Source organism: Meriones unguiculatus, chromosome 11 (assembly GCF_030254825.1).
Source record: "Meriones unguiculatus strain TT.TT164.6M chromosome 11, Bangor_MerUng_6.1, whole genome shotgun sequence".
Taxonomy (NCBI): domain Eukaryota; kingdom Metazoa; phylum Chordata; class Mammalia; order Rodentia; family Muridae; genus Meriones; species Meriones unguiculatus.
The window spans coordinates 105,935,746-105,952,865 of NC_083359.1; the positions used below are offsets into that span (position 1 = coordinate 105,935,746).

General features: G+C 39.2%; 1 protein-coding gene across 1 annotated transcript in view; it reads right to left on the reverse strand.

Moving 5' to 3' along the window:
• Spata17 (spermatogenesis associated 17) overlaps positions 1–17,120 on the reverse strand; it is a 177,464-nt gene that overhangs the window by 76,461 nt on the left and 83,883 nt on the right. The window contains 1 exon segment of the mRNA XM_021638233.2: positions 11,475–11,598. Within this exon segment, the coding sequence (XP_021493908.1) occupies positions 11,475–11,598 (124 nt within the window).

The window sequence follows — 17,120 nt, forward strand, 5'->3', positions numbered from 1 at the left end:
AGGGAGGACGGTGCTCACAGGACGCACTGCCATGTGGCCCGGACAGTGTGTGCACATCAGACCCACACCGTTTGCGGCATGCAGCTACTCTGGAGAATGATCCCAACAGCCACATAGATTGTAAGGACAAAATTCAATTCTCATCATTTCCTATACAGAAATGAAAGAGCTCTCCTTTAAAAAAAAATGCTTGTGTGGTGGCATACTCCTTTAATCCCAGCACTCAAGAGGCAGAGGCAGGTAGAGCTCTGCGATGTTGCGACCAGCCTGGTCCACATAGTGAATTACACACAATCCAGGGCTACATAGTGAGACCCTGAGACTCTGTCTTGAAAGAGAGGAAGAGAGAAAGAGGAGAGAGAGATTAGAAAAAGAGTCCAAGGTATAATAGATATAATACATCATGTAACCTTTCCATAGGAATAAAAGTTAGATTAACATTGCTAAAGTAGAGAATGAGTAATTCTCTTGTCACTTCAGAAAATGTAACAAAATTATTGTCAAAACATAAAAAACAAATATTATAGATCTGGGTCAAGCAGTTAATCAAAGGAGTTGTATTTGAGACTGTGAGTAGCTGAACACCATTGGACTTTTAATATTTTATATGAATTTGAAACTGCACATCATTATGATAATTTCTTCCTCCTTCACCCCTTACTGTCTCTTCTATCTCCCTTCTCCTTCTTCTTCCTTCTTCCTTTTCTTCTCCTTCCTCTTCCTCCTCACCACTCCTTGCCTGCTCTTTTCTTCTTTTCATTATTGAAAGTTGAACCGAAAGCCTAGAGTGGGAAACAAGGGCCTGCCGACCGAGTTACATCCCAAGCAAAAATCCATTCATTTGGTTGCATTTACAATTTATTATATTACCTAAAACTGCAGCTCTGGAGGACCTAAAGTCTTTGACCTCCAAGAGCACCATTACTCCTGTGCACATCACATACCACCACTCCATAGTCACATAATTTTAAAAATAATAAAATAAATATCTTTACAAATGGGTTCCAAAATATGTAAGGGTCAGGTCCATAGCAGAATTCATTTTTAATCACAAAGAATCCATTTAAAATAACTTTTAGTGTTGTATGTGTAAAAAATAGTTTTCTTCATTTCTGTCTCTCTTCAGTAGCTTCTGATTGTCCTTTTGCTTCTGATCACATTCTTGCCTGAATTTTTCAGATGTATGTGGTAGTCAAGACAAAGGGAACAGAGCAGAGAAGGGACTAATTTGATGACAACTTTTTCCCCACTTAATTCTTTCTCCTTAATGAGAACTGACTACAGATAATTGTCCTTTTCCACATATCATAATAATAATTATATATTAATAATAAAGAGGGAGGAAATAAATATAAAAGCTAATGCTGAATTAATTCTGTTAGTTTGTTCAGTCTTTGGTCTTTCAGAAGAGAAACTGCCAAAGGTGAGGAATGATATGCAGGGCTGCATTCTAGTACAGGCTGCTCAAAAGGATACAGAGAAAAGCCAGGCTCATAGCGTTCTCCTCAAACTGTTCCTTCAGAGGTCAGAGGGTCAGTTCTTTATCTGCTGCAGTCTTGAAAGAATAAACCCACCCAAACAGGAAAATCACCCGGATAACATTCTGGTAGCTGCTGCTTCACAGAACATTCTGAATATAAGTATGTGGAGATAGATGTATATGATAAGTTGGCTTGAGTGTGCACACAGAATTTCCATAGCTGCCTAAGTTTTGCATGGCTTTATTCTTTCACACAAAGGCTCTAGTTTTTGTTTTTGTTTTTCCCATGAGAGTCCATGTGCTGACTGAGCACATTTCTGTAAACACTGTAGCACTTATCTGTAGGAAGAGTTTGGTGCCAGAGCACTTATCTTCCAGGGAGGACCTCATCTCGGGATACTCAGAAGCAGGGATGGTGTGCCTTGCCTGTGGGGTTGCCTTGGTGAATCATACATGGGGCACTGACCTCTTCCAGGCACCGAGTTCTACTGTGAACATCCCCACCATCAAGGAGTGTTTATTCAAGCTAGAGTACACCCATGAACAAATACTCATCTTTTTAACCTTCTTTTAGAAGAAGGGACTGGAACTGTAAGCCTTCTCAATACCATACCACTCCCTGCATTTTGACTAAATTCTGTATGCACGAATGAAACGTAGAAATCAACCTCCCATGCCCAGCAGAGTGGTTGATTTCTGTAATTCCAACCCTTAGGGAGCCTAAGGCAGGGGAATTGCTGTGATTTTAACATCAGTATGGGCTACATAGTGAGTTACAGAACAGCCTAGGCTATTTATATAGTGAGATCCTGTCCCCCACAACCTTCCAGAAGCTACAACCTCAACTTTATCAATCTGCCTTAATGCCAACAAGCCTTTCTACTTCTGTAGAAAGTTGCCATAACAAAAATGACAGGCCATGAAAGAATTTAGAATCAATAGCTGGTAATACATGATTCAGAAAATAAATCTAAGGCACACAGGGTAACGGGGCTATTAACAGAAACTGAGTAGTGGGGAGCCCTTCAAAATGATGGACAGATTTCTCCTGTCAGACTTGTTTTCATTTTAGTGCCATAGATACCTACTCTGTTGCCCAGATAGTCCAAGGATTCCTTAAACACTTTGACACACTGAGATTGCTTCCCACCCAACTCTAAATTTCCCACATCTTTATACTCTGAGCTTGTTCTTGCCTCCTAGGCAGATATTTCTCCCCGTCTCCTCTTATGAACTATAAACCATTAAACTATCAGTTTTTGCCAATATATACTAATAAGGACTGTTGTTTTAAAGAATGAAAAATCCCAAATCATTTCATTTTATCAATGAAGACTCAGGAGCCAGATGCTGGGGTGAAAACCTGCTAGCTCAGAGAGGCAGAGGAAGCACTCAGCTCACTCAGCTGACCTTCCAACTCAGCTCATATCCCAGAAGGAAAACGCCAAAAGCCAAAACCAAAAAAAAAAAAAAAAAAAAAAAAAGAAAAAGAAAATCTTGCTAGCTCAGCTGATAGCCCAGGAGGAAAAGGCCTGCTAGCTTACCCAACAGCCCAGGAGAAAAAAGTCAAGAGCCCAAAAGCCAAAGAGCAAAAAGCTCCTTCTTCTCCATGCTGTCTTAGATACTCTTCAACTAAATGCCTCTCTTTTCTTCTTAATTCCAGCTTCTTGCTCTGCCTCCTGATCTAGGGTTAATCATTGAATCCTGTGTAGAGAAAGCTTTTGGATTAAGGGTGAGTGCAAGGACTGAGCCACACCCTAATCACCTGTTTACAATAAACAAAAATTCTTGGATTAAAGATGTATGTTAGGGCTGAACTACACCAAACAAAAGACATGTTTTCATAGTTGACAATCTGAGGTTTACAATGGGATTGAATATCTTGCAACATTTCCCCCTTTAGTCCAAATAAAAGACTTTTTCTCTAAGATCAATAAACTATATGCTATCTGGTATAAAATACATTCATAATATCCAGTCCATTAGTATTGGCAACCTTGGAGTGTGTATTCTACTATCTATCCTATCTTGGTGAGGCCAATGCTCTGTACCTAAATCACTTTGTATCAGAACTTGCATTACCAATTAAAAACAACATCTTTTTAGACCTAAAACATCTTCTTAAATCCTAAACAAGTTAAGCTTAATTGTAAGACCATAACTATTTAGTCTTCAACCCCATCAGAGACCTGAGAAGGATAAATATTATCTGAATAAAGAGGAAGTGAAGAACAAGCAGCTTCCAAAATTATAGAAATGACAGAGAGAGTTGCTTGCCTAGACAGTCCCCCAAATTTTCTCTATAATGTTGGAGCATCATCTTCAGCCTTCTGGCTCAGAAAATCTGACAGACTTTTCTGTAAAACAGGTATGAAGGACTTGCCTATTTTGGCCTTGCAGAGTTCAGCAGTCAACTTTCCTGCATCCAGTTTTTCTTTCCGGTATTCTGTCTGCAATAGAAGCAAGGGCAATTTCTTTCCCAGTGGCTACTTTGCCACAGATGAAGCCATCTCCTAAAGGAGAAATATTTGATGTTCATCATCTTCTTCAAAGTTGAAAGGGGGTGCTGACAGGAGCTGACGCATCTCATTGTGAAAAAAAAAAAGTCTTAAATTGCATACTCTACAGATCTCTGAGGTTTTTGAAGACCATCTATCTATCTCATATATCTCAATTACTTGGTTATAGCTTTGTATTGACTGATTAACTTAGAAAACACCCATGATTAACTATAAACTAGTACCTAAGAGAACCATAAGTTTGATTGACTCTTAGTTTGCACACAGTTTGTGATAGTAGCTTTCAAAAGGACTAGAACTTCACATTGCATTTTAAAGAATTATATAAGTATAATACCTTAAAGAGTTGATACATAGTATGCTGTAACCAAAATACAACCTTAATTTTGTATCAACAGACAAAAGATCTATACCACTGTAAACAATTTAACCTTAATTTTGTATCAATATACAAAGATCTTTAAGAATAGAATCAATCGTCTACCCTTTTTCCTATTGTTTCTATATTATTTCTAGATCCCTCCTTTTTGTCTAAATAAAAAGGAAAGATTTTAACTCTAATACAATAAAACTATTTACAAAAAAAAGAAGCAATTTTTGCTAAGCTTTCCACGATGTCCAGCATGGTTGTATTTGGCAGTCTTAGGATTAATTAATTTTTGTATTCAAAGTTCTGTAAAACATTCATGTTAGTCTTATATGAGCTCCACAATTTGAATGTCCTAAGAAGTCTGTAACCTGAAGCTGGTCTTTCAGTGGTGTTTGTCCTCTTAGTGGCAATCCTGACAAGGTAGAACATAACAGTCAACTTAAAGGTGTTTGTGCAGAACCAGGAACCAGAAACATGGAGCAGTTTTTCCCAGTGGTTAGTTTTACACAATCCAGGTGGAATCATTGTTGGAGGGCCCATCATCTTCATGGAAACCCAAAAGTTAATGTTAGGAGTGATAGAAAACCTAAATATTTTAAATGCCACATTCAGAAGATCTCAGAAAGGTTTGAGGACCATAATCTATTCAGTACATCCAGAGGCACACAAAGTTGTTCCTAGTTATCTGTTTCAGGCTCAAACCTGGAAACATGTAGAGGAAGCTAGATGAAGCTTATTTCTAAGACTGTATGACTACTAGTATCATGAAAGAAAGTTTATATAGACATACTAATCTTATAGATTTTGAGATAATATTTATACCTTTAAAAGTTACTGAATCAAATGAAGCCAAAAGATTATGAGACAAGTGGCAATAGAATAGTCCCTTATTTTTTTTCTGTGTCCCATATCAGATGGCTCTTCTGGTATGAGACATAGATTTTGGGTTGTCCTTTAGCAAGCATGCTTGGGTTTAGAGAAGGAGAGAGCCACACTCCAACCCCAAAGCCAGCTTTCATATTTAATTGAATTGGGACCATATTAAGACCATTTGCAAATTATGTCAGTAGAAGGTAGAAGATATAAGATGGAGGTGGATGATACCACTTGGCCAATTTACTCCTTTTTGTGACATTTTTTTCTTCATTCGATGTTTTTATTCTCCTGGAAAGATAAAAACAAAACCCAAATCTGATGGCTTTTCAGTTGGTCCACAGCTGGAGTGATGTTTTTGGTCATGCCACTCATTGGAGTACCAAGATAATGCAGACAGTTCTGATGAGACTTAATAGGCTAGGGTCAAGTGGAAGGGGAGGAGGACCTCCCCTCTCAGTGGACTAGGGAAGGGGCATGGAAGGAGAACAGGAAGGGAAGGCTGGATTGGGAGGGGACTAGAGAGGGACCAACAGCTGGGATACAAAGTAAATAAATTGTAATAAATAAAAAATTTTATATAAAAAAAGAAAATCCCAGATGGTTAGATTTTATCAATGAAGACTCAGGAGCCAAATGCTGGGGTAAAAACTTCCTAGTTCAGAGAGGCAGAGAAAGCACACAGCTGACCTTCCTACTTAGCTCATTTCCCAGAAGGAAAAGGCCAAAAGCTCAAAGATAAAATGCTTGCTAGCTCAGCTGTCAGCCTATGAGGAAAAGGCCTGCTAGTTCACCAGACAGCCCAGGAGGAAGAAGTCAGGAGCTCAAAAGCCAGAGAGAAAGAGCTCCTTTCTTCTTCTCCACACTATCTTAAATACCCTTCAACTCAATGCCCCTCTCCTTTCTACTTAATCCCTGTCAACTGGTTTTTTGCTCTGCCTCTTGACCTAGGAATAACTTTATTAAATCCTGTGAACAGAAAGCCCTTGGATTAAAGGTATGTGCTAAGGCTGAACCATACCAAACAAAAGACAGGTTTTCATAGTTCACAATCTCGGGGTTCACAATGGGATCGAATATCCTGCTACAAAGGACAGCTGAACAGTTATTATATTTCATTGATAAAATAGTTTAATTGGAGGGAGGAACTGTCTTTAACAATAAAGGAATGGGAAGGTCACTGTTGGTGGGAAGTTGCCCTTTTGTAGTTAGAGCAGGACTAAGGTCCAGACTACAACTAGCTTTAAGTCGCAGTTGCTTCATCCACATGTAAGGAAATCCTTTTGGTGAGTTTGTCTTGACTAGAATGTCAGGCTGTGGTGGGATGCCAACACTGAGGAGCAAAGGAAGAAAAGACTGAGTAGACAGGGCGGAGGCAGAAAACGGAGGGCTGTCAGGGTTTACGCTGAAAAGGAAGGAGTGTTTTAAATATATTTTTATTAATTCTCTGACATTTTCATATATGCATACAAAGTATCTTGATCATATCCATTCCTAACTTTTCCACAAATCCTCCCAAATCCACCCCAATGCCCTTCTCACCTTCGTGTTATTTTGTCCTCCTCCTCCTCCTCATTATTATTATTATTATTATCCCATCAGGGTTCAATCTATGCAGCCATACACTCATTGTTGTGGGACAATGAACTCAAGCATGGTTGACCAACTAGGGAATATCCTCCTAAAACTGTCCCTCACCAGCAGCCATCTTCTGCCAAAATCTCATCAACTAGGGGTGGTGGTCTGTGAGCCCCTCTCCCCTCCACACTAGGATGTTGACTGGCTTGGTCTTTTGCAGGTGTAGTGCAGGCAACCACAGCTGCTGTGAGGCCTGCAATGGTCCTGTCGAGCCCAGATGATACTGTGTCACTCCAGCCCTCTCTGACCTCTGGCTCCTACTATCTTTCTGCTGACTCCTCTTTAATGTTCCCTGAGCTTTTGGGGAAGGGATTGCAGTAGAGAGGTCCCATCTGCGGCTGAACACTCACTCCATGGACATTTATTTTCTACAGTCCTAACAGTGGTGAGTTTCTGTACTATTACCAAGCTGCATAAAGAAACATCTCTGGTAAGGTCTGAGAGTTGTGCTAATCTGTGGCTATAAAAGGATTTTTATCAAATGGAGACCATGGAACCTTTTGAGGTTTACAAACTTCAAATGGAAATGAAATAATGGTATTTTTAAAAGATTACTCTGACTGTAGTAAATATATTGGGATAATGAGCCAAAATACTAAACTAAAAGTAACATTAGAGAGCATTGCCATTGCTTTGAACGCAGTGGATGGGCATGCAAAAGCTGTCTTGAAACACAGAATGATGAAATGGAAGGCAGTGTAATTGTAGGAAGTCTTGAAACACACAGAGTGATGAGGAGGAAGGCAGTTGGAGATGGAGAAAGTCAAAAGGCACATCATGAAAATACAGCAAAGAGAAATGGTGCAACCAGGTAACCACAAGGAGCCAGACTTGCTGAGTGGACCAGTCTCTACATAAGATCAATAAGCAAAAAATGTGCTCCATGATGACAGTGAGCACCATGGCCCTGAGCTTCTCTGTGACAGCTGGGTGTTCTACCCCCAAAACCGTATCTACTGAGAAGCCTGTCTAAGTACAGTTCTTCCAGAAGCACAAGACACCTGACCCAGATGCGCTTACAACACTGCACGTGCAAACCATGGCATGTGCACACAGAGACACTACCATCTTTCCATGGCTGCATCTCAAGACAGAAGTGCACGCCACACGCCACACACTAAGTCTTTAATGTACACAAACGAAGAATCTAGGCTTGCTGTCCTAGGAGGATAGGATGGAAGATAATACACCATTCAGAAAAATTAAATATTTCTACTTAATTTTTAACCTCATACTCTTTGTCTTCAAAACATGTTTCCCATTTAACATACTATCAGTTTACTATGATTAGGTCAAATTTAAGTTTTAATTAAAATATATTTTTTCTTATATAACTTCAGTTTGGTATGGTTTTGAGAAAAAGATAACTGTACACATTTTATTTTTTCAAATATATCAAATTATAGTTTGCCAGTAATGATCACAACAAAAGGCTTTTTTTAAATCACAAAACTGATAAAAATTACTTTTGTACCCATATATGAATTGTAAGAATAAAGAACATCAAAACTATTATGTAAATGATAACATAAAAACTACTTCTGTAATAATTTTAACTTCTATTTGAATGTGTTAACTATCAAATGCCACAAAATGAACTGCGTCATTATCCTGATTGATCCATCTTGTGTTTATACATTCTGTTCTATGATCGTATTAACCTGAAGATGGGGTAACTCACTAATTAGTTCATTACTATAATGAATAACTCTGTGTAGTAACGGTCCTCTCAAAGTGCTAGCTCCTGTCACTTGGATCTGGAGTTTCCAGCAGCTTTCTGCTTTGCTGAGCCTCTGGAAGCAGTGTTTTCTTTAGTGAACCCAACAACAGGCCTTTGCATACATCCACCAGTAGGTGGAGCAGACAGCATAATTTATTACTGAGAACAAGGGCAAAGGGATGAAAGTCAGTTTCTTTGGAATAAAACAAATCTGTAAATGAGATTTTCTTCAAAGGAAGTGTGCCCTGTATGTGCTAGATTTGGTTTGACTGGTTCCTGAATCAAAATAAATAACTTTATTAAATAATCAATCTTTGCAGAAAGATAAATTAAATTTACAAATAGAGACATTGCATGCACTTTACTTTATTTAAATCAACTAAAATTAGCTTTCCTCTCAAAAATTTTTACAGGGACAAAGATGTTTTGATGTGTTCATTTAGTCAGGGTGTTGGACACAACCCTGCTTTACAGGTGGCATGTGCATAACAAACTATTTTCTAGGAAATGTAATTGACTAATCCTGTTCTGTCTGCAGCAACAAATTAACCTTATTACTGCTAGTAACTGGTGATTGATTATTTATGCAAATGAATTTGCCAGGTTCAGCTTTCTGATTGAAATAAACATATAAAGAAGGTGCTTTACGATGACTTGAACTTTTTAATTAATAAAGCCCTGAGGGGTCTATTAATTCGCTCATTGCAATATTAGTTATTTACTCATGTAACTCCTGTTAGCACGAACATATTTGCTTGAATAAAGATGAGATAACAATAAAATTGTGAATAGCTTCTGAAACTATTTAAAAACACATCTGCCTCATACTAAAGCAGGCTTGAAACTAAGTTTAAATTGTGTCAGTAAATATCAATATATCAGCATAATCAGTATGAGGTTATTAATTCATTAAATAACATTATCTAGATTTGAATTAACAAACACAATTTTTGCTCAGGAAAACTCTTTAGTGTTTTTACAGCATTATTTGCCTGACTAAGGTTTTACACCTACTAACTAGGTTAAGTTACACTAGAACTATAGGAATTAATGTCACAATTAGTATTGTATAATGCATATTAATAACATCATTACTAAATTATTGTCAGTTCCAATAAATTATGTTGTCTTCTAAAAATTCTATTCTTTTTTACACAGTTTAACAAAATTGTTTATATAGGGAATAAACTCTCTCTCTCTCTCACACACACACACACACACACACACACAAAACATACCCTTGCTATTGACAATTAAACACCAGACTTTTGAAACTGAAAGCTCCTGTAGTAAGCAGTCCAGGAGAGTTAACCCAAACAACCAAGAACATTTTTAAATCCAGAGTTCAATTTCCACCCAACAGCCAAGTTATTAAGGCAAATCAGTCATAATACTCACAGAGAAGTGTGTGGTTGTGTTTCTTATATAGGTAAAGTATTTGATCTTGTACTAGCAGGATCAAAGCTGAAATGGTGTTAATCTTAGTGAGAGTGCCTGTAGAGAGCAGTTTTCCCCTATGAAAGAGTTGTGTGACTGAAAGGAGGGCAGCTGAGTGCGCATGATGGCTAAGGTCTGGAGCACAGGCCTGCACAGGCTCCATTCCTAGCACAGCACAGTGGAGGGGAGCATGCTCACATGCTGTTAGAGCAAGAGGCTAAGGAGGGGTCGTATTCAGGGGAGTAAGTCTCTGCAGTCTTCAGACTATGTCTTTTATGTTATGACAAACACTGACTAAAGGAAGCAGAACAGATCTAGTGGGAATGTAGAGAAGGCGTGTGTTTTCCAATCTTGTCTGGCAGCACATGCAATCTCATGGACAAATGAACCCACTGGACAATAAGATGGTATCATTCTTCTATTTTATCACCAAGATGTTTGCACATGGTGTGTGTGTGTGGGTTCTCCATGGGTTCAGTGGTTATCCTATAGTTACCTACAGTTAAACAGTAAGATTACCATAATTTCACCTACCAAATTGCCAGACCTGATAAAATCTCTGACATTTTTCTCATATGCTTCTGGTAGGGAGGAGTTCTGACAACACAATTTCACCTGCAATGCCCTAACATCAACGGCACCATGTAAAGTATAGTGAAGAGGGTGACATGGAGACCCCAGTGTAAAGATCTCTAATTAATTTCTCATTAATAACCAAAATAAATAAAGGGAGCCAGATCCCCTTCTTGCACTCTCAGGGTCGTGGGAACTGAACTCCAGCCCTCAGGCTTGGTGCCGAGAGAGCCATCTCGGGCCAGTCAGTTTATGCATTTAAAACTGTGTTTCTCTGGACAGGACATTCTATGTGCAATGTAGTCTTTCTCAGCAACCATAACAAAATCTTCAGTATAAGAATAAATTTCTAAGTATTCTAAATTCCATATTTATCTCTCCATGTGAAGAGATAATTACTGATGCAATTTGTTGAAAAGCTTTATCTGACAACTTCCATCAACATTTAGAAAAGGACAAAGAATGGGCTTAATCTCAACATTCTTTCAATTAAAAGAGAAAACCTGAAAGCCAGGTCAGCTTAATAACTTGCTAGTTCTTGATCAATTCACAACACAACAATAAGCCACTTGGAATGAGCTCTGAAGGCGAGGTTATGCCCTTCATGTTGTGTTATCACTGTGGCGGATCACTCTGCTGACTCGGACCTTTCTGCCAGTGGCTCGGCAGCTGCCTCTATGAAGCACTGTCACACACCAATCATGGTGCCTGCTCACACCTACACAGAAACACAGAATTGAGCTCCAGGTAGTGTCTTTGTGGTATCTTTTCAACAAGTCATGTCCTATTCAAACTGCTAGTTTATCTCTGTCAGGGTAGAGGTCCAAGAGGCTCATGGGAGCTGCCAGGCACAGGGACACTAACCTGCCGTGTGCTGAGCATGTAATGCATCTTGCGGGCTTGCTCTTCTTTTTCCTTCTCTTCCTGTTCCAGGCGAGCCTTCCTCTCTTCTCTCTCTTTCATATCTGCGAACTCCTCCAAAGCCTCCCTGCATCAAAATTGTCAGCAGTTACTCTGATGACATCTGTTGATTCCCTAATTCTTTTGCTGATGATAATCAAGTTTTTTGAGGGGCAATGATCACCTACATCCATCAAAATCAAGGGTGCAATTTATCTTGCCTGTGAATTCTGTGGAACTCTGCCATTGTTAGGCAGTGTTTAAGTGACTTTGTCATGATGGAGTTTTCAGCACCAAATGCATACCAAATGTTATAATTAATACAGCAGCAGGGCAAATGTAATGCAAAGTGCATCTATATCACCTCTTTCCTTTGTTGAAGATTAGTTATTTTGGAAATATTTAAATATCCCAAGAAGAATGTGAGTCTTAAATTTTCATTTGTATTTACAAATGTCTACTTACTTATTTTGCATACTAATCATTTTATTTTTTAAAGTCCAAAATTTTTACATGCTTAATTGAGTGCTTACTTCAGCTAACTGTTCACCTAATACTGGTGAGATTAGACATATTATCCTGCACCTAAATAGTGGCATTTTATTCAGTTATACAAATAATTTAAATAAAGGATTAGGTTAAGTTAAAAGTTTTCTAACGCTTGAAAAATTCCACTAAACAATGAAAAAAAATCCTCATTTATGTATATGTCTAAGAAATAAGCTTTAAATTATGCCATGTGATAAATAGCTTCCATATAGAACACGGTATTATCAAATAAGGAAGAAAGACGACATCTTTTATTTTCATTGGACATATTTATCATTCATGTCAGAGCAGCATTTTAACAATGCTGCTTTATTTTAAAAACACATATGTAACTTGTGTCTACTTCTATATGTAAAATTTCAAATAAATCACTGTACCCATTTGCTTCATATATATATGAAGCATAAGATATATATGAAAACTAGAAGGGAAAACTACAAGGAGATAGTCCAAAATTTAAAAAATAAAAGATTCTCCTTAATACTTGAGTGTATGGTAAAAATTTCTGTTGCAATAGTCCGTTCCAGGCTACTAATACTTCACACAAGGTTACTTATGAAACACTCTGACGTTTAAAAATCACCATGCTAGGCTGCTGTAGCAGAGCAATTTTTTTCAACATAAGATTAAATTGCAAAATAAATGAATTACTTGGAGTGGCATGGCCCCCATTTTGCCACCCTTCCCTTGAAAATTGCTTATTTAATATGAAAAAAGGAGGCAGAAAATAGCCCGTTTTCCTTTATGCATGGTATTTGGGGGGCTTCTGCACCCACCAACCTGGGCGAGCTGCATGTTTAGATTGTGTTGGCAAGCTGGTACAATGACCTCTCTGACTGCATCTCAAGGCTATTATTAATCGCTAAGTAACCTGGTAAAGCCAAACAAATTTGTTTCCATTGAAGGCATCTCTGTCTGTGTCTGCGAATTTGTTCTGTACCAAACAAACCTCATTAACTGTGTCCACTTTTTGACAAAGAACCAGGAGTTAGAGGGATGGGTGACCTTTCTTTGTCCTTAAGGTACACATTTCAAGACAGTTACATATGAGCAAATGAGAATTTTTACCAGGAAAAATAACAATCATGGTACACAAAAAGTAAGTGCATTATAAATTTAATCTTTACTTTTATATTATGTAAAAAAAAAGTTTGTGTGAAAAATAAGCAATTCCTCCATGATTCCTCTTACAAGTCTCTGAGATAATTTAGAATAACAAGTGCAGGTCCTGATTAAGCTAGTTTATATACTGTGGAAATGAGCCCAGATAAGAATTTATTAATGGTAGGAATGGAATCAGAACTCCTGGACTTGCATGGTATTTAATTGCCGACGAGGCTGTAGTCCCGACACTAGACAGACACAATACTTTCTACTGAATAAGCCATATACATCTTCTGTCTTATGGTCCTGTTTGCTAAGAAAAGTACTCAGATTTTCTCCATCATTTTAATTTTCTACAAAATAGTGTGATAGCACATCAAACATAAAGATTTAAACTACTGTAAATACTTAAAAAGATTTATATTTTAGTACATTTTACTCAAGGCATTTACAGTGACAAATATTTACACATTTAAGAATTACAGTGATAAGAAAAACAAAAGTAGCCACTGGGAGGCAATGTAGTGGAGTAGTTAGGAGCACATTCTGCAATGACCCTGTACTGTGCTTTTTGCTTGCTGTTTAACCTCTGAACTTTCGTCTAGGAGAGAAAAAAATACCCTAGTAAGCCCATCTTTCTCACTAGGCTATTGTGTGGATCAGCTAAGCTGAATCTATGCAGAGTATTGCTGTGTAAGTGCTAGTTTTCTTCAGCATTCATACACGAGACGCACAAGGCTACTCACTCTATTTACAACAGATCTTCCATGCTGTGCCCAAATCGCTTGATGACACTCCTTCAGATAAGTGCACACTGTGTGGCTGAATTGCCACAGTGAAGAACACAGACCCTGGCTTCCTACGAGGCACTAGGCATACCAAAACTTTCACCAGTGGGAAGAGAAGAGGACATAAACATGTAAGCAAAGCTCTCTTTCCTCTCCTCATACTACACTGCAGAGCTGTCTCACCTTGAGGAGAGGTTTCACCTTGTGAGCCTGGAAGAAAGCTGTGTGGTTAAAGATGAGAAGCATATTTGCTAGACTTTGTTACATCACTATGGGACCCTTGTGGAGTCAGAGCTGGTGCTGACCCCATCTCATTCCCCTACACTGGACTAAAGCACCCGAGCTTGAAGCTGCTAGGAGTGTTGGCATAGACTGCTCATAACTGAACCTCACTGAACCCCACTTGCCATTGTTTGATTAAGTGAAAACTGTATGATGCATGTTATAACTTCTTAAAGGATAATTAAATGGAAAAAAACTTTGAAGCTATTAGACAGACATAACTAACACATAGTAAAATTTAGGAGGACTTTGTGGCTAGTCCCTGGCTTCTGCCCATCTTACTCACCAGTGCTCCTCCTTGCCCTGCCACACCCCCCACCCCATGCTTCAGTCTTAGCTGGCTCCCTCCTGGCATGCTGGAGGACCTTCGCTTACAGCACACACGTGCTCTAACTGCAGCTTCCTTTACAGTTTGACTTCTCCTTCCTCTGCTCTCATTCATACCACTTGCTTTTCCTCCAAGAACAAAGAAAAAAAAAACTTAGTCATATATTTATACATATATTTATTTATTTGATGGAGTCTTCCACTAGTCTGCAAACTCCTTAAAAACAAAGACTATATCTATGTATCTATGTTGTTTCTGTCTATCTAAATAGAGAAGCAAATTTATTTTGTAGGAGTCCAGGATAGTAGGACCTTCATAATAAGTATGAACTCCTTTACAGGAATTATTGTCTCCATGTAAGTATCTAGGTTTCTGTGTGTGGATGATGACAGGAGCTCCAGGGCACGGCAGACAGGCGGTGACTCTGAACCTCTCAGTCCCAAACCCTCATGAGCGGACACTGTTTCCCTTTGTGCAGCAGCCTGAGTGTTCCCACACACATACCTTCTTACTCTTCCTAGAAGGAGTTGTTTGATTTTTCCCTGAAGCCTATGGCACACTAGAAAAGTATTTCTCACCAACTATATTTTTGAGGACAAACATCTGCTCAAATTGTTTCCACAAACAATCTGCATTAAAGGTCTGTCGGTCCTGAGAATTGAACTCAGTTGCCAGGCTTGGACAAGGACCTTCCTCACTCAGAAATGTCTCACTGGCCCTCAAATAACTTTCCCCATTCTTTCAAGAAAGCTTCCTAGATAGCCTCATCAATAATTGTTGAGTTGTTTTTCACTGTCATATGCCTCCATTGTCTTTTACAGGTCTAACACACTGCACAGCTTACTCCAGCTGCATGCATGCGCCATGCACTTCTTGAAATAGTTCTACTAAGGGCTGACATGGGCTAAATGCTTCTGTCTGTTTAATAAGGTCCTTGTTGGGAACTTGAGGAAAAGTTAGGGGTTAGGCATGATAGTCCCGAGAAAGTAAAAGGCAGACAGGAGTGAAGTGTCTCTAAAAGCTTCTTAGCAGTTTGGAATCCGAGAGGTCTCACACGGCAAAGTGCTGAGCGTCCCTCGGCGCACAGTGTTTGTAGCACTGTGTAGTAGTGTGCGGGGCTGCCGCCGGCCCCTAGCAAACGGGGAGGAAAAGAGATAATGGTTATCTGCCAGCAGGGTTGTTCTCGCCGGCCACTGGATCTGCTGACACCTTGACATTGGACTTCCTAGTCTACAGAACTGTGAGAAAACAAACCTCAGTATTTAATAATCCAGTCTCTTTCGTCCTGTAATAAAGGGTACAAGTAGGTCAATCTCCAAAACTCAGGACTGGAGTTCATTCTTTTTTTAATTTATTTAATTAATTTGTTTTTTATTAATTACATTTTATTCACTTTGCATCTCAGCTGTAGTCCCCTCCTTGACCCCCTCCCAATCTCACCATCTCTCCCTCATCTCTTCCCATGCCCCTCCCCCAGTCCACTGATAGGGGAGGTCCTCTTCCCCTTCCCTCTGATCCTAGCCTATTGGGTCTCAACAGGACTGGCTGTATTGTCTTCCTCTGTGGCCTGGTTAAGGCTGCTCCCCACCCCCTGCCTTAGGGGGAGATGATCAAAAAGCCAGCCACTGAGTTCATGTCAGAGGCAGCACCCATTCCCCTTACTAGGAAATCCACTTGGATACTGAGCTGCCATGGGCTACATCTGTGCAGGGGTTCTAGGTTATCTCCGTATATGGTCCGTTGGAGTTCATTCTTTATGGTGCCCTTCTGACAGACTCCATTCTAGTACTGTTTCTGAGTACCATACACAGTCACTGTGGTAAACCCTGGGGAACTCCTCATAGCCAACAGCACACCCACTCTGCTCAGATTTGATTTGGAAAAGAATTACCGCACTGAGAGAGCTCTGCTGTATTCTGTGGGAGAACCAGAACCTTTTCCAGCATGACGGATGTGGATGTCAGTGCCATCCACACTAGCCTATTGAACTACTGGGTGGACCCTACAGGAATGCAGACTGTGGAATTTGGGGGGAGACTGAGAAGGCTTGGTTCTTTTCACTTGTATGATGTCATAAAGAAACTCAGTGGTGTCGAAGTAGTGATCCCAACATATTGGTTACCACATAAACAAAGCATGAAGTGCCTCATGGCAGGATATGTGTGTCAAAAAGATTCCTGAAAATGACAGAGAAATAAAGGGTGATATGAGATGCTTTAAAAATTGCCATCATCAAAACAGCAGAGGGAAACAGGACAATACTGCCCAGAGTTCTCAAGAAAGCACAAGATGCCATCATTGGCACCACCTCAGAACAATTGTAAGGACACTGGCTTAAGCTGCTCTGTAGTCTTTAATTCTGTCTGACAGCAAGTCTGAGGTTTTAAAATAAAACACATAAAAAACATTCATGTTTGCTGTGGGCATATTATGACATAAAAGTTTAATTTTCAAACATATGTATTAACTATATTTACAATTCAAGTTAAAATATATCATTTTCCTCCTTCCATTTCCTTTCTCCAACCACCATCATGTACCAAATTCATGGCCTCTTTT